This window comes from Martes martes (genome assembly GCF_963455335.1).
Source record: "Martes martes genome assembly, chromosome: 12".
Classification (NCBI taxonomy): domain Eukaryota; kingdom Metazoa; phylum Chordata; class Mammalia; order Carnivora; family Mustelidae; genus Martes; species Martes martes.
The window spans coordinates 61,498,862-61,520,470 of record NC_137900.1 but is presented as its reverse complement, the minus strand read 5'-3'; the positions used below and the strand labels follow the sequence as shown (position 1 = coordinate 61,520,470).

Below are 21,609 nucleotides of genomic sequence, written 5' to 3'. Positions count from 1 at the left end.
ACCCCAACCCACGTGACCTTCACAATGACCCCACCAGGTGGCCGTTGATCTTCCCCTGTTTCACGGAGGAGGAGGCTGAGGCCCTAGCTCATGCAGAGTACCTTGCCCAAGTTGCAGGGCCAGGGCAGAGCCCCGTCTCACCTGCTCCAGAGCCCTTTTAACAGGGGAAGGTACAGGACCCGGAGAGCCAGCTCTGCTTCTGAGAGAAGCGTGATGGCACCACCTTGCAGGGGACTGGTGTTCATACTGCACTTGGCACCTTCTCAGGACTGAGTAAGTGTGGCCTGAAGGAAGAGAAGCCGGGTGGACTGTCTTTGGGGATCCTCTGCATCCATCCTTATGTTCCCCTCCTGATCTGTGCCAGCAGAATGAAGGAGCTGCTGCAGGAGAAAGGGGGGGAGCCACAAGCCTTGGGTTCCCCCATGCTGTTTCTCAGGCGCTTGCCCCTTCCTCCCTGTGAGCCAGATACAGCCCCATGCCAAGATGCAGGGTGGATTTCAGTCCCCACTGGGCTGATCAGCCAGTGGCTCTTTCTCAGTGAACAGTCCACTCCTTCCTACATGGTGACCCTGCCCCTTTGTCTGTTTGAAGGGACTCTCATTGTGCCTTTGAGCCTTCAGAGAAAGGCAGAGGTAAGAGAGACCCTGAGAAATCCCAAACCCCAGCTGGCTCCTGGCTGTCTGGGGGCAGAAGAGGGTTCATGAGCCTGAGTCCCTGCTGCGCTGCAGCCCCACCCCCGGCACAGCACAGAGCCATGCACAGAGCAGATGCTCAGGAAAGATTTAGAAGCCACATTTAATAACAGGTGGACCAAGAGACGAGACAAACGTGCAGGTGTGTGCCTGGGTGAGCTAAAAGTCATTTAGCTTGTGGGCCTCAGACTGCACGCCTTCAGCCATCTGTGGCTTTGCCTTTCCACCTTGTCTTTGGTTTGCTTATTTGGGGCTCAGGGCATGAGCCCCATGGAACATTAGGGGTCTATGTACTGATCTCTCAATTGCTGCTTTTGGGCTCTTGAAGAGAAGGTCCCAGACACGATGAGGACAGCTCAGGGGCACGTCCATTCCCACCCTAGAAGGCCATCCTGGAGATGTCTGAAATTTCCTGGGTGAGACCGGATGGCTGCCTGCAAACTGCATTTCTGCTCTAGGAAGAATTGCCCAGGCTCCCCCTAGTGGAGAATCGGGGGGCAGCGCCCCGCTCTTTCCTGGTCTGTGGCAGTACAGGGCCAGGGCACCTCCTGTAACCACCTCCTTTCTCAGTTACCCACCGTTGGCACTTGGTATGTGCATACTCTCCTGGAATCCTCATCACAACCCTTTGGGGACCCTTGGTTATCACCTTTGTTGGAGACTCATTGAGGAAGGGGCTGGCCTGATGTCCTGGAGAGCCAGGTACTTTCCCTTCCACCCAGTGGCCTACATCTAGCCTCCTTCCATAGGTGTCCTTGGCCTTGGCCAGCTGACCATCTGCTTCCATGGCCACATAGCCTGGCTCCTCTCAACCTCGTAGCATTAGACTCCAAATGGCCAGAGAGGACCACTCTGTAGATAGGTCAGTCTTTCAGGATATTTGCAAATAGCCTCCTTACCGCCCTTTCCACAGCCATTCTCAGCACAGTCCATTCTCAACATAGTGGCTGGCTCAAGTCATCAAAATCTGAGTCAGGACATGTCCCTGTTTTGCTCACTTAGGGTAGAGGCACAAGTCCTATATCATCTCCCCTTCCCCACTTCCTTCCTTGACCTTATCTTCTGCCTGCTCCCCTTCACTCTCCTCTGCATCCATACAGACCTCCTCACTGGTCTCCCAACACACCCCCTACACTCGTGCCTCAGGGCCTTTGCATTTGCTGGTCCTTCTGCTTGGAGAGCTCTTCCCACAAATGGTCACATAGCTGATTCTCACTTCCCTTCAGCTTGTTATTCAAAAGTTATGTTTTTGGTGAAGCCATCCCTACTCACTCTAAAATTTCACCACTTCATATTTTTTTCTTGATGTATGCTATATGCTGTATTCTTGTTTTGTTTATTGTCTGTACAACACTAGAATACGAGCTCTGTGAGGGCAAGGTCTTTTGTCGGCTTTGTTCATGGTTGTATCCTTAGTGTCTAGAACAGTACCAGGTACTTAGTAGGCCCTCAGTCAATATCTAGTGTATAAATAAGGACATAGACTATCTGCCTCACATCAAGATGGACACAGGCCGGCCTCCCCAGCACGCCTGTAGTTCTCCCCCATCCAGCCCTGCATTTACTCCCTTAGGAGGCTTTTCCACTCTTCCTTCCTGGGCTCCCAAAGACCTCTCCCCTCCTCCCCCATGGCCCCAGGTTGTTCCCCACAAAGCCGCCTCTCAGCAGGTCTCTGGGCTGGTCACAGGGGACATGGGTGGACATGTCAGTTGGATTTAAGAAAGAAGAGATCTCTGAGCACAGCTAATTTCAGGGCTGACCTAGTCACTAGCCTCGCTGTGGTGAGTTTACAGTAGAGAAGAGGCTACCTCTTGGTCCTTGGAGTTGTGAGGACTGGCCCAAGGGGAGGTCCTGATTCAGCTCCCTGCACAGAACGAGCACCCAACCTAGCTTGCCGAGGCATGATGGTGGCTGCTCATGACCCGCTTTGCGTTCACCCACACCAGCGGGCCCTTCTTCGCGTTCTTAGAGGTTGGCCTCCTTAGGACCCAGGAACCAGACACTAGTGTGCCCCTGAGGATGCTGGGAAACTCCTTTGTGTGTTGGCAGGGTCTCTCAAACTCCACTGCAGACAAGCCACCTGGGGATCGTCTTCTAGAGTAGATTGTGGTTCAGTGAGCCCAGAGCGGGGCCCAGGGTGCTGCATTTTAACAAGCTTCCCAGCAGTGCTGATGTGGCTGCACTTGAGTAGCCACCACGGGTTCTCGAACTCACTGCACACGGCAGTCACCTCCCAAGCACGGACACATACTTACATCTGGCCCCAGCCCAGAGATTCCAGTGTAACCAGGATGGGGTGTGACCTGGTCTTCTGGGTTTTCCAGAACTCCCCAGATGATGCTAATAGGCCGCAAGGTTTGAGAACTCCTGGCCTGGGTCACTGACCATTATTCCTGCACGAGGGCTACTCTGCCCTGGGAAAGCAACGCACCTTAAAAAGAAAGGCGTGTGTTGAGCCGGTGAGGAAGGGTGAAGAGCTGGGAGGCTGCCTCTCATTCCTGGGCAGAGGAGAGGCTGGGAGGGGGGCGCAGGTACAGGAGGAGGGGGCTACAGCGTCTGGAGGCCAGCATGGGGGTGGTGGTAAAAGTGAGCCTGGGGAGCAGAGAAGCAACCAGGAGAGGTGAAGCAGCTGAATGGCCCCTCAGAGCCCTGGGCTTTGGCTTGGTTCTTCACCTGGACTCTGAAAGAGAAAGAACTACCCCCCCCCCTTCAGCCTCGCCTGCCTCTTTACCTGTATCCCCCCAACGGGTCTCCAGCCACCCAGGATCCATGTAATTTATGTGTGCGCTGCCCCCTCCCGCAGACCGCAGGCTGTCTGATTCATCTCTGCCGCCCCAGGCCCCATGTGCTGGGGGTAGGAAAGGTGTGTGGAATTGAGCGGACTCCTCCGGGCGCACCGGTGCTCAGCGCCTCTGGGCTACTGGGTTCCCAGCGCACAGCACAGCCTGTGCATCGTGGTAGTAATTGTGGAGGTAAATCTTGTCTGGTGTCCTCGCAAACACTTGGTGAGGCTTTCCATAAATATGTCAGCAGCAGCATTAAAATTTGATGGCAGGAGGCTCAGGTCGGGACTAGCACTGTGACTTCCCAGCAAGGTATGACACCATCACCTCCTTCTCATTAGTCAGCGGCAGGACGCTCGGGCCGCTGCACTGAGCTGGGCCCCGGCAGGGGGAGGCAATTTCTTCTGAGGAGGACCCCTGGCTGTTCTCAGGGACAGGCCAAGGTCTAGGCCACAGAAAAGTAAGTCTGCTTTGGGCTGAAGTTGGGCTGAGAGGCGGAGTCCCTGAAGGCTCTGGGAATGTACTCAGAGGCTAGAGGGCAACCCCCTGACCCCCGAGCTGGAGGAGGCTGGAGCCACTTTTTGAGTCTGGGAGCCAGAAAGAAGGGCTTTACAGTCAGCCTGGTGGAAATGGTCGATCTGCCCCCAAAAAGGCCTCACAGAATACCTTAAAGGGGCGTGGCATTAGATTCGCGATTCAAGTAAGCAAAGGGCCTTTGGACAGGAGTCCGGGATGAAAAAGTATTTAGCGGCAGAAAGATTGGAACCCAACCTTATCTCCTTCCCACCCCACCGTTGTCCATCTGGGGAAACTGAGGCTCTGTGAACCTGAAAGAGACATGTTCAAGGTCACACTGTCACATTGTGGTGGAGACAGAATGAGATCAGGGGCCTAACTCCTAGCTTAAGGTTTTCTCTACAACCAAGCATTTGGGACACTTGTTGAAATATGAGGAAACTACCTAGAAATACAGTTTTCATTAAAAAACAAGCTTGAGTGCCTCCACTTTTCCAGCAATCGCACAGAGCACGCGCTGTGCACCAAGGACTGAGTCAAGCACCGAAGAGCCCGATGTTTGTAGAACCCTACATTTGTAAAGCACGTTCTCATTCACACAGGACTTCAATAGCATTGAGTCCCGAGAGCCTTGTAATTCCACATTGTACCCGAGGAACGCAGGTTCCGAGAGGTAAAGTGATTTCTCTGAGGCCGCTTGACTACGTGGCTGAGGGGCTTAGACAGGGAGTGGCAGGCCACAGCCCCCAGACTCCCCATCACCTCACTTACCATCGCCGCAGCCGCTGCCCATGTAGAGCCTCAGGCCCCCCGCTTCACAATTACTTGGAAAAGTCACGTCGTGGTTCCGAGCTGTTAAAGAATTTCTGGGTTTATTGGGCAGTGTGCTATGTTAGCCGTTGCGTCGCTGGGCTCTGTGACCCATCCCAGCCAGGACCCACCACGTGCTGCTAAACTGGCCTCCTGTTTGGGAGGGGCTAGAGACCTTGTCTCCAGGCTCCCTTCCCCGGTGACAGGGGCACATGTTTGGACTCTCCTGAACGCAGCCAGGGCTGGCAGGAGGGCCACAGGGACAGGGTTCAGGAACCCCCTCAATGATGAAGCTCGAATGTTCACTGAGGCCCCCAGTTCAGCCTCTTCCTACAAGAAGCCCTCCCGGATACCCCAGCTAGACTAAATTCTAACTTCCTCTCTGCTTCCAGACATGCCTCATCCTTTTCTCATACCCGAATCTCTAGCTCTTGGTCTAAAAACCCCTGAGATGCAGGGAGTTCCTGGAGATCCAGAGCCTGAGACCCTTTCAGGAGGCCTAGCACAGAGCTCTGAATGGAGTTAGGGCCCCTGTGAATGCTGAATTGAGTAGATTTACTGAAATCCTGGTGCATTTATTAGATGTCCATCACCGGTGTGTGAGCTGGATTCTCTTGGGAATACAGTTCAGTGTTATTCCAACTGAACTGTGTGGGATCAGGAGCCTAGCATTTTAGGTCCTGAATGGGGGCTTCTGGCAAGGTCACTCAAGGAAGACCTTCAGGTTTCCAGACTGAGCATCTTCTGATGGCCACGTGGGTGGCCACTTCTCCATCCCTGCTGCGGCCCCAAGGAATAGTGTAGGGTTGTGCTCTCTTCTGAGCTATAACTATCAGTGGGTTTTGCTGGCGCTTTTTAAGAACACAAAAGCAAAACCACAATGATGAAACTTCTCTTAAACTTTATTTCAGTGAGCCGGGCTTGGTGCTGTCATTGTGTGTCAGAGCAGCCTAGCAAGGCCTGGAGGGGGCCTGGCCACTTAGGAGAGCAACTGTGCCACCTTCCTTTCCTCCTGCGGGACCTGCACCCTGGTCCTTGCCGCAGACTCCGGCCTTCCCCTCTCAGTGTGTTTTGCTGCCCCTCTCGGTCTCTGTCTCATGCTTCTACCAAAGGTCAAGAACCAGAGTTTTAGAAATGCTTTTCCAGCATGATCTCATGAGCAGTTTCGGTCTGACACTGGAAGGGGCTGGCCAAGCAGGGCTAGCTGTTGGTCACACATGGTGATCCTTCTTGGTTCCTGCCCTCAAGGAGGAGACTCAGCAAGAGGAATGGAGATGGGGTCACAACTACCCGCCCCCCAGAGTCTGAACAGGAGGCGCTCTGGGCCATGGGGCTGAGGGCTCAGGAGAAGGTAGGGGAATGGGATGTGCAATCCAGAAAACAGTATTTGAGCTGGGTCTTGACAAGTTGGGAGATTGGACATAAGGAGGACGAGGAAGGTGGCATTTCAGATGAAGGACACAGCATACATGCCTGGAGAGGGGCCCCATGGAGCATGTGGGCGGGCAAGGGCCGTTGGCCTTTGGGGCAGGGGGGCTGTGGGAGGTGCGGCTCAGAACTCGCTGGGACCAGCCCCTGCAGGTGCTTGGATGGCACAGCGGGGCTTCTGGTCCCTGCCTCGCAGGCTTGTTTCTCACAACTGTGCTGCGTGTGGGCACTCCCGGGGGGAGGCATACCAGAGACCTGGGACTTCCTCGCCCCGCACACATACGCACCAATCAGGCTTGTCTTGCGCCCCAGTGAGGCTGCAAGAGCCATTTGTACATTGCCCATTGTCTTGTTCGCTGTGGGTATAGATGAGGGCATCGGAACGGGACTTTGGAATAATACCACAGCAGGAGGGCAGATTAAAATGGAACCAGAACTGCTCAAAACGTGCAAAAGCATAGCCGGGGTCTCCAGTGGAAATCTCTACAGGGGCCAGACTGGTACAGAAAGATGGGAAGCCAGCCTCGGGGGACAATAGTCACAACTCGCTTGTGGCCGATGACACCCTTGCCCCTTGGAAACACTGGGCTGACCATTAATATATTTTGGTCGGCTCCAGGTGGCTTGAAGGCCCCAGTTCTTGCCTCTGATGGACGGCCAGCTAGTGGGGTCCAATGGGTCCCAGAGTCCACAGTGGATGTGTCGTAAATGTGACGGTGGGGTTGTTTCCCTTGGGTTCCCTGTAGGGTTCTTGTGTTCCGGTCCCATGGTTGGAGACAGCAGGAATTGGGCTGAAGACCCAACGGGCTCCTGTCTCCAGGGGACCAAGTTGAGGTCCACAGTGGCCACACAGCCGCCTCACAGCCAGTCAACAGCAGAGCCCAGGCTCACAGGGACCCAGCCAGCACCGCCGTCCAGCTGCGAAGCCCATGGCTCTCCCGAGAAGCAGAAAGGAAACACATTCTGCATTCACTCCCTCACTCTTGCCCTCTCTCTCGGTTTTTCTCTTCTCTGTTTTTCTGAAGGCCTTCGTGGCTGGCTTGAGCAGGTAGGAGAAGAGGTTTTTCCCAGGAAAGGATCGATGCCATGTGCCAGGCTGTCTGGGTTGACAGGGCTGACCTTTACAGAGTTTGCTCGGGTTTTCCTCTCCCTGTTAGGAGCCCACGAAGGTCTTGTTCTGGAGAGAGGGAGACTGAGGAGTGTTGGCCTTCCAGGAGGCCCATTTGTGAGTTGGATGCATTGAGGGTAGGAAAGGGGAGAGCATTAGTGCTGGAAACGGTTTGAGGCTGTTTGTTCGAATCTCTGCCGTACACACTTTACACATGAGAAAACAGAGTCTCAAGGAAAGGAGCTTGATCGAAGTCACTTAGAGAGGCTTTGACAGAAGCCCATAATCTGGTGTGGGCATGCACCACCCCCACGTATACACGTGTGTATATATGTATATGTCTGTGTACACGTATTCATCTATATACATGTATGTTACACCTGTAACACCTAAAGCAGTAATATAATGCATATACAGTTGTACCTAATATCTCTACATTTGAAAGCTGGGTCCTGTGTGGCATGCTGTAGTTGTCGTCTCTCCAGCTACAGACGGCCACGCGCGCAGACTACCTGCTGACCCCAAGCTGTGGCATGTCACGAGGTTCTCCAGGGCCATGGGGAGGAGTTGGAGAAATCTCATGGTCCTTTTCCTATCTTTCCTTCCTCCTCCTTCACCTCTGCAAAGCTTCTCTCCCTAAGCCCAGCTTCAATCCTTCAGAAATAGAACTTGGCTGCGAAGTCACTTTGAAAGACTTTCCGTATGTTAATTACAGCCGGCCAAGGTCTCGAGCAGAGGTGGGAGCCCACCATCTGCAGATGGGGTCGGCCCCCGGCGAGCGCTGCAAATCCCCATCATCTGGCAGGTGTCGTTTTGGGTTAATTAAGAGCTACACTGAGCCGGTTTACCTGTCACTTCTGAGAATTTTAGGAAACTTCGACTTTCTTGCCATCTCTGAGCTTTTAGCAAAGGAGAAATACAACAGCTCTGATTTCTGACAATTTTCCTGGCCCTGGAATCTCCAGGAAGGCTGCCTTAAAATAAAAAAAAAAACTTTTCATTTTAATCAGTTCTTTTTAGTGACCTCATTGATCTTTACCACTCGTTTTTGTTCTGGGGAAATCCACCATTTATGCTAAATTTCTTAAGCCTCTAATTTCTTCCTGAGTCTTTGAGGAAAGAACACACATTCCTCAGCTTTATTCTGTTTAGTGGCTTTGGAAGAACCTTCAAGTTGTGGGTCAGGGGCCTCTCTCAGCAGTCAGGGCTGTGGTCAGAGGGTCTGGGCTGGGAGCAGGAAAGACGTTTTCTCTACCATCAGTGGTGAGAAGGCACCAAGTCCTGGCCACGCGAGGGCTTGCAAAGATCTATAACTGGTAAATCCTGTGATCTTCACAAGCTTCAAAAGTAGAGTTTTCCTTCCCCTCCATTTTACAGACAAGAAAACTAAAGCTTAGGAGGTAAATTTATGCACCCAAGGCCACCCCGCCTATGAGTGACAGAGTCTGGCCGGGACCATGGGTCTGATTCCAAAGGCCATTTTTTGTCATCCTCTCCCCAGTAGACAGCTCTAGGTGGGAGTGAAGGGTGGAGATCACCTGTGGCTGTGGCCCTAGAACTAGCCTTCAAGGGGGCCAGCCCTCTGTTCTTGGGCCGCACTGCTGGCCGCTGAGGAGAGGGGAGACTGTCTCCTGTGCCCCGGGGTCCCATCATGTCCCATCTGCCTGGTCCCACCCCCTGGCTTTAGCTCATACACTTGCCCTCCCGGCCCCAGCTCTCCTCTACCCAGTGCAGAGTGCCCACCATGGCCAGCTGAGACTTTCTGGACCTTGAGCTCGAGTAAGCTGGACTCAAACCCTTTTTCCCTGCCTCATGGAAAAATCATTCGTCCTCCCTAAGATTGCTGCCACATGGCCAGGAGATGCTCACTTTTGCGCCCTTGGGCTCAGGCTCCCTGACATCACCCAGTGCTCAGGCTCTGTGAGCTCTGTTGCTCTTGGACCACATATTTTCATCTCAGCCCCGCTGGCTGCCCAGACCCTGCACTCGGCCACTGCACGTGATTCCCCCGTAGGAAGAAAACACCAACCGAGTCGGTTTTACCGAATGTATCTGAGATGGTGGTTGATTACAGCCCCTGGGAGGAACAACTTAAAATGGGAATCTTGACACCCACATAAATGTCCCTCACCCCCCACCCTCCCCACACGGGGGCTGCTCCAGCTCCCACCGCTGCCCTTTTCTCCTCCCCGGAACAGAACTGCCCAGGATCCAGGGCCTTTCCTACGCACAGCGCTTTGGCCTCTAAACTCCACCCCTAAACTCAGTGCGGGCTTTCTTCTGCATATCCAAGAACTCAGTAAGAGCTGGACAATTCCTTTTGGGGCCTTCGCAGTTTTTAGAAGAGGTGCTTCGGCCTCCCCCTCTGTCCTGCTTCCTCAGCATCCTGGGTACAGGGAGAGGGGAGTTCTCTTCTCCCCCCTCACCAATCCTGTGTGTGGGTCTGTATTCAAGATGAAGAGACTCTGCCCAGGAGAGGTTCACTCACTCACCCAAGGCCACACAGCCAGCAGGCAGAAGGCTGAGTGCAGAGCCCTTGCCGTGGCCAGCCCTTCCGCAGGAATACCCACACCCATCTGCAGGTGCACCTTCCCGGACCCCTCCCTGCTTTCTGCTCCCACAGCATCATATGGCGGGGCACCGGCAGTGCTGGCTCCAGGTCTGCTCTCACTGCAGTCCTGGCTTCCCCTTGGGACTGCTCCCTCCCAGGAGGCTGGGGATGGAGACGATGATGACATGTTCTGTTGGTGACAGTCCCTAGGGGCCTGTATGTGGCCAACTCCAGACAGCCCGGGAGCTGTCTCTGAGGAGGGCCCATGTGCCGTGCCTTCCAGATGACAGCCTCACTGTCCACTGAGTGACAGCTGCCCAGACTGGGCTGGCATCCCAGTCTGTCTCACAGAAACTTTTCTATTAATGCACAAAGAAAAGGTTGTCCAGCTTAAGGGGCTGGTATTTTCAAGAGATGCCAAAAGCATGGATCAGTTAGTGGACAGAAACAAGGGGCCTGTTCTGTCCTCTGTGCTGGGTGGTCATAAGAGAAGGTATTTAACCTATTTTTTAAACCAGGAGTTCATCTTGGTCTGTGAGTGCCACTGACACGATGTTCCATTAGCTCCAGGTGTGGGCCACAGTCATCCCACAGGTTTATGTGTTGAGCTGTGCTCACCTCGAGTGTGACTCCCATCTGGGAAGGGGTTTACTGTGTGGTCGCTGTGTCAGGCCAGCTAGCAGTACTTCAGGGGGTCCTAACAATGAGCCCGAAGACGGGTTTCCATTTCCCACCCTGGAGAGCATCGCACGTTGTCTCCCAGGCCCCTGTCCCCTCCTGCTCGGACTGTAGCAGTAGTCACTTGGCTGGTTTCCCTGACCACAGGCTCACCTTCTCCAGTCCATGCTCCAGATCCTGGCACTCCCCAGGCTCCCCTGGGTCCCAGCTCTACTGGGAGAAAAGCGTGATATTCTTGCCCCCCAGTTCTGCTCTGGGGCGTGCCTCTGCCAGGCCTCACAATGACCTGGACATGCAAGGGGTCACACTCTGACCAGTCCCACCCCAGCCCTTTGCTTGTGCCTGGGAGAGACTGGCTCCCTCTGCCTATCAAAATCCTGTCTCTCCTGGCTCACATGCTCCCAGGAGCCCCAGAAAGTACACCCAGTGCTTTCCCCAGACCTTCTCTCAGTTGGACAGGATTCATTTTTCTAAGAAGGTGAATGCTGCTTGGGTGTCATGAGTGTGGGGAACTGAAGCAGGGGAGATGGCCCGGGAGAAGTGAAATCCAAGCTCAGCTGACAAGAAGGGACTGTTTAAAAAAAAAAAAAAAAAAAAAAAAGAGACAGAGAGGCCTGAGATGGGAAGGCAGGGTCACATAGGCACAGGGTCCTGAGCTGGGGTGGGGAGACTCGGAGTCCCTCCACCCTTCTGAGCCTCCATTTCTGCACATAGAAAATGCGGACAGTTGCATCTATCTTGTGAGCTTCATGGGACTGTCAGGAGGGTTAGATTAGATTCTGAATGCCAGAGAAGCTTTGGTGAGCGGGATCAGGTCATGGTCATGGCTGACATTTGCTGAGAGTTCACTGTGTGCTGGGCATTCTGTGTATCATCACCCGTTCAGCCTTTACAGTGACCACATGCAGTGGGATCTATTAATTACTCCTGCTTTACCCAGGAAGATACTGAGGCACGGAGAGGCTGAATGATCTGCCCAAGGTCATGGAGTTAGGAAGCAGCACACTCAGGATTTAAATCCAGACAGTCTGGCTCCAGGGACCTTGCTCCCAGCCTCTGTGCCACACCGCCTGGGGACTGCTGGGTTCGATGGTAGCCTGTGGGCTTGAACCTAGAGAGTCCGCGGCTTCCCAGCCACCTTTGGGGTCAGGGCTAGGCCAGATCTCTAGACAAGCAGCCGTCTTGGTATCTGAGGACCTGGCCTCCCCGCATCTCATGGGTCCAGCAGGTGGCCGGACCACTCCCACAGGTCAGCCTCGGGCCCCGAGCTGGGGAAGCTGCCCTTACCCTGAGTGCTCTCCCAGGGCAGGCTGAGGATGCCCAAAAAGTCCCCACTCAGCTCACCGGGCGGGGCCCCCAGGGGCTCTCACCTTCCACCGAGGAGCAAGACGGCATTGTGAGTGGAAGCCACTAGTGGGTCAGATAAACCGGTTTGAATCCTGGCATGCAGCAGGCGTTCCACACAGCCCCGGCTCGCAGTACTAACAGCAGAGGCAGCGAGAGCCGTCATGTGTGTCCCTGGAGGACTGAGGCACACCTGTTCGTTCATTCAACAACCCGTTCTCGGTGACTGCTAGACGCCAGGCTCTGTGCTAGGCAGTGGGATGGGGACGTGAATTTGACAGACGGAACTCCCTGCCCCCATGGAGAGTCCATCATACTGGAGGCAGAATTCACAGGATAAGCACAAAAGAGATGTTGGGTCATGATCAGTTCTGTGGAAGAAAATAAAGCAGGAAAGAAGGATGGGGCGGAAGGGTTCCATTTAAATTCGGTGTCTGGAGATGAAACTGGAGCAAAGCCTAGAAGGAAGCGAGGGAGGGAGCCATGCAGACGTATGTGCAGGAGTGTTGTGTATCGGGTAGAGGCAGGCGACTACAGGCTCCCCCTGGATCCCAACCGTCTGCTGTGGATGGGGTGTCATTACATGGGGAACGCGGGGTGGGGGCGGGTTGGTGCACAGGCTCCGAGAGGAATCAGACCCAGACCTGTGGGGCAGACACTCCCACGTCACAGGAGACTCCCACGTAGGTGCTGTGGGATGCTGTGGGAAATGGGGTGTACCTAAAGAGGGGGCTTCCCAGAGAAAAAAGTAGCCAGTTTGGGGGCTGGGTGGTGGAGGGTGCAGGGTGGGTAACACAGACACAGTTAATTCCAGCTGAATGCACCCAAGACGTGCATTTCTGAGGGGCTGGAGATCAAGGGGGCTTCCCAGAAGAGGCGGCCTTGGAGCTGAGCCTGGCAGACAGGCATGATGTTGCTAGAAGGAGAAGCAGAGACAGCCTTTGCCAGCATAGCCTGGTGCCCTGGGCCCAGGCACAACGCTGTCAGGAAGTGCCTCTGATGGGGCAGCCCGGAGCCCTGAGAGGAGGGTGGCTGTCCCCCTTCTCCAGGCTGCTCAGTCTCTCTGATCCCCCACCCTGGCCCCGAGGAGGAGGAGGAGGCACTGATGGATATGCGGAGCCTGGGCTGCTGCAGCCCAGCTCTGTCACCATGCTCTCCCTCCCTCCGCCGGAACCTGACACCCTGACCACTGAGGCATAAAAAACAGAGAATTGGAAGGCTCAGCCTGTCAGGCTGGGAGTGGCCCCCAGAGAGGCCTGAGGAGGAGCATGTGTGTGTGCGCGCACGTGTGTGTGCATGTGCTCCGCCTGTGGTTGCCTATAGAAATGGGGAGGGGGCCAGGTGGGCCCAGGGGGTGGGAGCAGCTGGCCCCTTGGGCTTCCCTTATTGTTTCTGCCCTACCTGGTGGAGCCCCAGGGACCCTACATCTGGGCCTGGATGCTGAGGAAAGAGCAGCGCTCCAGGTCCTGCCTTCTGGTTGGCCTTCTGGAGGCTCCTGCCCTTTGGCATCCTTGAGAGGAATCCACGGAAGCATGTCTGGGCTGAGGGTGGTCTCCTGAGGCTGTGTAACTCCTGTCACCACTGCCAGGGAAGGGCCACATGCTCTGTAACCAGTGGCTTACAAAGCCTCTCGCCAGCCAGCTACCAACACAACCGGGCCAGGCATTGCGGTATCCGCTCTATGTGAGGTCCAAACCAGGCGCTCTGGGAATCCCAGGCACAGGGAGGAGACAAGCAGAGCCAAAGCAGCAAGGTTTGCGAGCAGCAATTTTGGACTCCTTTCCTAGGACTGGCTGGTGATAAACAGACTCTCTGGGGGCTGAAGAAAGAGCACAGGGAAGTGCCAGACACAAGAAGCAGGGCCCCGTGAGCATCAGGGCCAGAGTGAGCCGTCCTCAAGTCCTACTGCGCCGCCTTTCCCCAATGCCATCCCTACCCTGACACAGCTCATAGCTTCTGCCTGAGCATCCCAGCAGCAAACCTCGGGCCCTTTCCCAATGCCTGGAAGGCCCCGACACACTCCCTCTGCTGTGCTCCCCAGCCTTCTCTGCAAAGTGCCATCTGCCTTCTCCTGGCATGGACCTGAGCATCTGTCTCATCCTCCCCGGTAGACCAGGGCCCCGAGAGCAGCCCCCTCTGGATTCACAACACAGAGGGCCAGACTAGAGCCGAGGTGACCTTTGGCTTCTCAGTCCAGAGCCACTCAGGAAACACACAGGCAGTGAAACTGAAACCACACTGGGGCACTGGAGTGCCTCAGTCAGGGCTGAGAGCCAGGCTGTCTGCAGCTTCGGACTTGGATCAAGACCATTTTGTGAGTGATCCTGGGCATCGGTTTTCTCACCTGTAAAATGGTCCGATATCCCCAGGGAACACCTGGCACATGGTGTTATGCATGTTAGAGGCTGATACTCACTCCCTCTGCTAAGGAAAATATTACAGGGGGAAACACAAGGCCCGTGTTAGCTGTCTGCTTGATAGGAACATGGGCCAGAACGGCCTTTATTGGTTACGAAGAGTGCCTGCCGTTTCTATAGGAGGCAAATGCCATTGGCATTTTCCAAACCTGACCTGACATTTGGTTCCTGTTTTCTCTCCGCCCACCACATGCAGGGAGTGAGTTTTCCGGGAGCCCCTACAGCCACCCTCAGTATCCCTCGTACAACGACTCCTGGAGGTTCCCCAACCCAGGGCTGCTCGGTGAGTATTGGTAGAAGCCTGTGGGGCCCCAGGGCCATCAGTTGCCACATTAGGACTCTCTTTGGGCCAGGGTCCCTTGACAGCCTGCGGTCTGGTCCCTTAGTGGGGGTGGGTAGCTTGCGTCAGATATGTGCTAGCCAGGAGTTGTGATGGGAGCTTCAGACAGTAAACACCGCTCCAGCTCTACTTGAGCCCTCCTCCCTCTCCAAGATGTTTTGGCAGATAAGGGAAAATGGCAGAGAAGGGAAACAGAAAAAGAGGCACTGAAGGAAGGGGGGAAGTGTAGAAAAAGTGCCTGCCCGGGAGTAACATATTTCTTAAGAATCATTGAATCTTCTGGTGAGAAATCTCAGAGACAGCAAGGAGGCCAACTTGGATTGATTAGTAGTGGCTACCTGTCTTGATAAGGACTGAGGCTTAGTGATTGATTAGTGATGTCTGCATGGACTTCAGCAGAGCCAACTCCATTGGGAAATTGATTGCCTTGTGCCCAAAGGCCTTCCTCGTCCCGCCATTCCGAGCTTAGCTGGTGCCCCACCTCTACCCAGGCCTCAGGCTGGCAGATTATCCATTGCTGGGGCCAGCCTGATCTGTGTATATCATCGGAGATATGTGGGCCCCTGCAAAGACCAAGCAGGGCTAACTCAGCCCTCAAAAGGCCAAAAAGAGCTGACATGAAACCAGCTGGTGAGTGATTAATGGGAGCTGGAGGTTCTGGAGCATTAAGCAGGGGGCCAGGGCTCACAGATGTCACTCACCACCTGGGGGCAGAGCTAGCCAATGAGCTTCAAGCAGCAGCACGGATCCTGCCCCAGCAGTTAGCCGAGGAATTCCCACACAGTCAGGATGCGCCTTAGAGATCACCCAGGCTTGTCTGTCCAGCTTTGAAAGGCCAGGTTAAGTAGAACCTATTAATTCCTGGATCCTGGATTATTTTAGGAATGGGAAACAGACTTCAAAAAAGCAAGAACCTGGTCCCTTTGGACTCAAGTTGCCAGGTCATGGGTCTGTGATTAGAGGACTAGGGGGCATACATGTCACAGACACAGTCCCTTCCTGGCTGCCACCCATCGGTGTACTTGGGCCTCCAGCTGCCCAGAGACTTCTGGCAGGTCATGCAAACCTTGTGGGTACAATAAAGAACGATTACTACCAGTTACTACTCCTGGTCCCTAAGCCGAGAGATTTCATTTTATAAATGATTGGGATCTTACTACTTTGGCCTCCTGTATGGGCTGATCTGTAGACTTCTTTTTTGGTTTTGGTAAAAATCAATTCTAAGTATTGAACCACGTCTCCATTTACCTAATGCTTTTCCTGAAGCAACTGTTTGGAGAGGCTCTGGTTTCTGAGTTGACCTAGCTGTCAGTCTTAGGAGGCAAAGGCTAACCACAGTCTCCTTGAACCAGAGTCTTTCAGAGGGATAGGGGCAGAGGGCTGGGTCTGGGGCTCAAGCGGATGGCAAGGGGAGGCTGGTGCTGGGTGGCATCTGAGGCCTTCGCTGCTCGTGCTGGAGGGCAGGCAGTTCACATGCCTGGGTGTTAGGCATGGGCTGTGCGTGCCTGGTACGGAAATATGAGGACTCTGTCTCAGGGAGCCTCCAGGCTGGGGCTGAGGGAGCCTCAGGCAAGGGTGTCTGTGCAGAGAGGTGCTCAGTGCCTTAAGAGGGCCAGAACCACTATGGAGAGGAGAAAGAACTAAAACTCCGTCCATCTAAATGAGTACCAGCTCACTGTGTGGGCGCTGGGGAAAACTCTTCAGGTGGGTTTCCTTATGTTATCATTTCAACAGCCCAAGGGAGTGCATACTATTATCTCTATTATATAGATCAAGACAGTGGGCTCAGAAAGGGTAAATAATTTAGCCACGGTCACACAGCCTGCAGTTGGCAGAATGAGGACTCAAACTCTGGTTACCCTGGCCCCGGAGCTTATATTCATAACCAGGGTATGATGTGGTACTCTTAGTCTCCCCGACCAATGAAGTCTGAACAGCACGACATCAAGGAAAAGAGGCCTCGTCCCTCCATAGGAAGCCTTGAGGGGCCTGAAGACTCAGACTGTGTGTGTGATGAGAACAGCTCTGACCAATTTTTGAAAGCCAGGTTACTGTATTTATCTGTCAGGCTTCCAGTTGCAAACCACAGAATCCACTCTGGTTGAAGCAGAAAACCAATTTATTAAGGGGTATTGGGGCTTCTAGAATCTCCAGGAGGACCAGAGACAGGTGTGGGGGGACATGGTGGGGGACATCACCCAGCCACACCACCAGGGCTGGGGAGCCCTCCTGCTGTGCCCAGTTGGCTCTCCGCCCTCTGCTGCTGCTCTGGCCAGGGTGTGGGAGAGCTCAGCCCTGCCGCCACTCCCACTTGGAGCTGGGTGCCTCCGCCATCTGCTCCTAGCAGATGAAGTCTCTTGGCCCACTTACTTCCTCCCAGGGCGCCCTTCCCTATCAAAGTCACATGCAAGAGGCTCTAATAGGCAGAGCCCAGGGGACACACTTGTGCCCTAGCAGCAAGCAGAATGAGAGAATGAGTTCATTCAAAGAGGCGGGCCTCATACCACAGGACACCCTGCAAACACAGGAAAAGTCAACACAACACTGGGCAGACAGACATGAGAAACGGCCCCTGTACTTCCCAAGTCTGTAATCTGGGAAATTGTAGTCAGGCCATCCTCCAGTCTGGGCCTCAGTTGTCTCAGCTGTAAAATGAGGATAATTGCCACTGTCTGCTTCGTTCAGGCAGGGGCTGAATCTGGTGCTCTCCTGAGGCCCACAGCCCTAAATAAGCAGTGATCCCACCTTCCTGAAGCACGGGGCTCACTGTACCATAGTCTTGCAAATAAGCTGCATGCCCATCACATCTGCCAGATTGTCCTCTACCCAGCATGTCTTCAGGCCTTTAACTGAAAGCATCCCCCTGGACAGAGAGGTAGACCAACTATTTCTGGGGAAGGAACCAGGGTGGGATGTGGGAAGCTGCTCTGAGGCTCCTTGGTGCCCCTGCTCGATCAGTGGGAGCTGCAGAAACAGGTGAGACCCCCCCTCAACACACACACACACACACATGCATACATGCACACACCTGTGTGCTCACAGCCTTACATGCACCACCTGCACCCTGGCCAGCCTGGTTGTAGTCCCCTTCCCAGAAACCCCCCAAAGCCAGGATGGGCAATGCCGCCCTAGTGAGGCGGGGCACTGAATTCTCAGAACTCCCCTCCCCTCGAGCCCCGTCTGCAGGAGCCGCCAGCACGGTGCCCACACAAGGCCCAGCCAGGGCACAACGACCAGGCTGGGGGGCGGGGCACAGAGGCAGGTGGGGTAGGGAAGAAAGCAGGGGTCAGTTAGGATTAGAATGGGTGTGTGTGGGGCCGGCTCTAAGGGGATAGATAAGGGAGTGAGCAGGAACCTGGAATGACTGTGTCAAGAACAAACTGATAAAACTGTGAATTAGAAAAAATGGCAGAAGAAAAGGACAAGTTTATTCTAGATGGAGGTCTAATGGGCACCAGAAAGACACAGTGCTTCGGAAGGTGGTGGTTTCATTTCTCATGGTAAATGCAAGCATTTTTGATTTTTCAGGACCAGCTGGCCAAGAAATTAGGCTTTGGGAGGGGAATGAGTCAGAGCCAGGGGTGAGTGGTAGCCTACGGGAACAGGGAGGGCAGAGCCGGGTTCCTCCCAGAGGACTTACATTTGCTGCCCCTGGAGACCCCTTGGTGAGGGCAGTCCCTGCTGTTTTTCCACTCCTCTGCCCTGCCCAGGCCTGCAGGACAGCCCCCCCGGGGGGGGGCACATTCCTCTCTAAGGCAGGATGCAGGGCTGGCACCACAGATTCTCCATGGGGACTGTCCTAATGCTGTCCCCAACCCCGAAGAGAGGACAGAGAAGGCTGGCTGACAGGTGTCTCTGAGCCAGGACTCCAACTAGGAAGGTAACAGAGGAGGCAGCAGGAAAAGCCATCTCTGGGAACACTTAGGCATGGGATGGGTGTCTCTGCCTTCTAGATCAGCACGGAGAGGCATTTCCCTCTCCTCCTCCACTGTCACTGCTGTCTGAGCCATACTCCCTCCCCAGGGAGGCAAAGGGAGGAAGCAGTCATTAGGACTGGGTTTGGAGGGCCAGTGGCAGGTGCTACAGTGCCTCCTGCCCTTTAGATCACGTAAGAGCTGTGTAATCTTGGGGAACCTACTCAGTCTCTGTGCCTCAGCTTCTTCCTCTGCTACATGGGGACAACGCTAGTCTCTACCTGATGGAATGGTTTTGGAAATGGAAAGAGTGAATGGCTATAAGTGGCTTAGAAGAGTGTCAATTTCCAAAACACTTTCATATCCTTGTCTTGTGGTGCCCTCCTAACACCCCATTATGACCTCCTTTTACATAGGAGAAAACTGAGACTTGGATTTAAGCCACTTGTTCAGGGTCATTCAGCCAAGAGTCCATGATTTGGTGCTCAGCTATGGTATCTGGGAGACTCACCAGAATTGGTTTGGATTTGGCTGGGATTTCAGAACAAACTCGAGTCCACTCCCCCAGGGAATTAAGCAGTTCACTATTCCCATGCATGGTCTGGGGGCCACGAGGGCCCTCACCACTGTCCACCTGGATAAACCCTGCCCCCCAGCACTGCGTAGACAGACCATGGACTGTACCATGGTGGGAAGAGTCCTGGATGTGGGCCAGGCTGTGGCACTGAGAGGCCCTGTGGCTTTCGGCATGTGGTTTTGTATGTTGAGCCTCGTGTCCTCACCTGTAAAATGAGGCAATGGCCTGGCACCTCTAAGCTTTGTAGTTCTGAGAATCCGCTGGCCTCCCCGAGTCCCCCAGACTCTTTCATCCCTGGGGAGGAGTTTGGGCACAGCGTAAGGCCTCCTGGAGGCCTTGTCCGAAGCAGGTAGCCCCAGAATGAAGCCTGGAGACAGTGGGAGGAACCCAGCCTGGCCCTCACCCTGGCTCTGTCTGGAGGTCACAGGTAGGAGGGCCTCCACAGGGAGAGGAGCCACCATGGACTCCCATACCTCAGGCTCCCCATGTCTGTCTCTTCCTGTCCTCCAAACCCAGCCCAAACCACATCCTCCAGGAAACCTGACTCTGCCAGAATCATCTTGCATTCCCCAGAGCTCTAATCCCCCTGCTGACTCTGAACATTGGTCTGTGATGTTTGTGATTATTGCCCCTTACTGTCCCCAACAGAGCCAGAAAAGAAATGAGTAAATGGGCAGGGGTCTCTGCTACTGTCTGTTTACTTGGTGCTGCCATGCATTTACTCATCTAACCTGGCTGTGAGCACAGGCCACATGCCTGGCTACCGACCGGGGACTGAAGACAGACACGGGAAAGAGCAGAGCCCACCCCTGCCCATGTGGGGCTCTCCATCCAGGGGCGTCCAGGGGCAGGGGAAGCAGCAGTAAAAGAGATGGTTGGGGCCCCAGGTCCAGGCTGCAGAGGAGGCTGAGCTCAGGAGGGCTTCAGAAAGGAGCACAGGAAGAGGCGAAGAGGCAGAGAGGCAACGAGAGGAGGCTACAATGGGCTAATTCGCCTGTCCTGGAGGCGGAGATGAGACAACACATGTGAAAAAGCAGTGCGAGGCCGAAGAAATGCTTCTCCATGGGTAGTTGCTATTAGCATGAGGGTGTCCTTGAGACTTGTGTGCAGTCTGAGCTCCCTGGGGTGTGGTCTGTGCACGGTGTGGGCTGTGGTTGTTGGGGGGAAAGCCAGAGAGGTGGGCAGAGTCAGGTCACAAGGGATCCACAGGGCAAACTAAGAAGTGATGGCTTTTCACCCTCTAGGCCAGAAGTGGGCAAACTTGTCCTGTCAAGGGCTGGACAGTAAATATTTGGGGCTTGGCAGAACATGTGACCTCAGCTGCAGCAGTCAGCTCAGCTGCGGTAGCAGGACAGCATCCACAGACAGCACAGAATCAAAGGGGCAAGGCTGAGTTCCAGTAAACCGTTATTTACTGAAACGGGCAGCAGGAAGGATTGGACCTGAGGGCCCCAGTCTGCCTCCCCCAGCTCTTGAAATCTCCTAAGAGGAAGCAACCCTAATTAAGCTTGCAATCTGGGGAACAGACTGGGACAGAGATCTTGGTGGCCTGGGAGGAAGGGGAGGGGCCCCTGGTAGAAAGGGGACCCCAGGTATGGGGTTGCAGGTACAAGGTCACCCTCGAACCTCCATGCCCTCTTCTGTCTCCCCCAGGCTCCCCATACTATTACAGCGCCGCAGCCCGAGGAGCTGCCCCACCTGCAGCCGCCACTGCCTACGACCGTCACTGACCCTCGGAGCCAGGCGGGCGCCAAGCACTTATAACACATATCACTGAGGGCGATAGCCTCTCAGCCCCTCCGAAGACAGCCAGAGGGGCCCAGTGAGACCATCCCCCAGCAACCCCCTCTCGCCTGAAACTCCCTCTCAACCTTTTCCTGCCAGGGAGCTGGGGTTCTATGGTAAGGCCATTGGACTTCTAGACACACGTCCATTTCTAAGAGTCAATCAGTGAGCTTCTCCCAACAGCAACTAGGTATCTGCAAAGCCACAGACTTTCTGCAGACAACTGTAGCCCTAGCCTAGCCTGCCAGTCCCCAGCTGACTGACCATCCACCTGTCTTCCTGCCCCAGGCCTGGGAAGGAGAGCTTGCTTTTGTCACTTCAACAGCACCCGTGTAAATACCTTCTTGCTTTTTTGTGGGCCTGAGGGTCCAACTGAGCAGACTGCCCACCCATTATGCATCCAGTACTCCTGATGTGTCACAGGACATCTTAGACCTGTGTGCAGAGCATCCCCTCTGTCCTGGCTGCCCCCTACAGGTGGGCTCGGAGTTGTCCTTGAGACCAAGGATGCCCACTTATGGGCACAGCCTCCTGCTCATTGCTACTTCTTTAACGTCTGGACTAAGAGGCTCATCGGGCTGGTTATGCTTCAAGCTTCCCCCCTGAGATCCCTCCTCAGGAGAAACACACTGGAGAGATGCCCTGCCTTCCCGACTCCACTCTTTT

General features: G+C 54.6%; 1 protein-coding gene across 8 annotated transcripts in view; it reads left to right on the top strand.

Moving 5' to 3' along the window:
• PAX5 (paired box 5) overlaps positions 1-20,888 on the top strand; it is a gene marked incomplete at both ends in the record, with an annotated part of 187,412 nt that extends 166,524 nt beyond the window's left edge. For 5 of the 8 annotated variants that reach the window (XM_080819890.1, XM_080819887.1, XM_080819886.1 and 2 more), the window contains 2 exons: positions 14,524-14,610; positions 20,812-20,888. In XM_080819890.1, coding sequence (XP_080676016.1) covers positions 14,524-14,610; positions 20,812-20,888 — 164 coding nt within the window. The remainder of the gene's footprint in view (positions 1-14,523; positions 14,611-20,811) is intronic. The other 3 variants (XM_080819889.1, XM_080819888.1, XM_080819885.1) reach the window with 1 other exon arrangement.
• Positions 20,889-21,609: the final 721 nt, after the last annotated feature.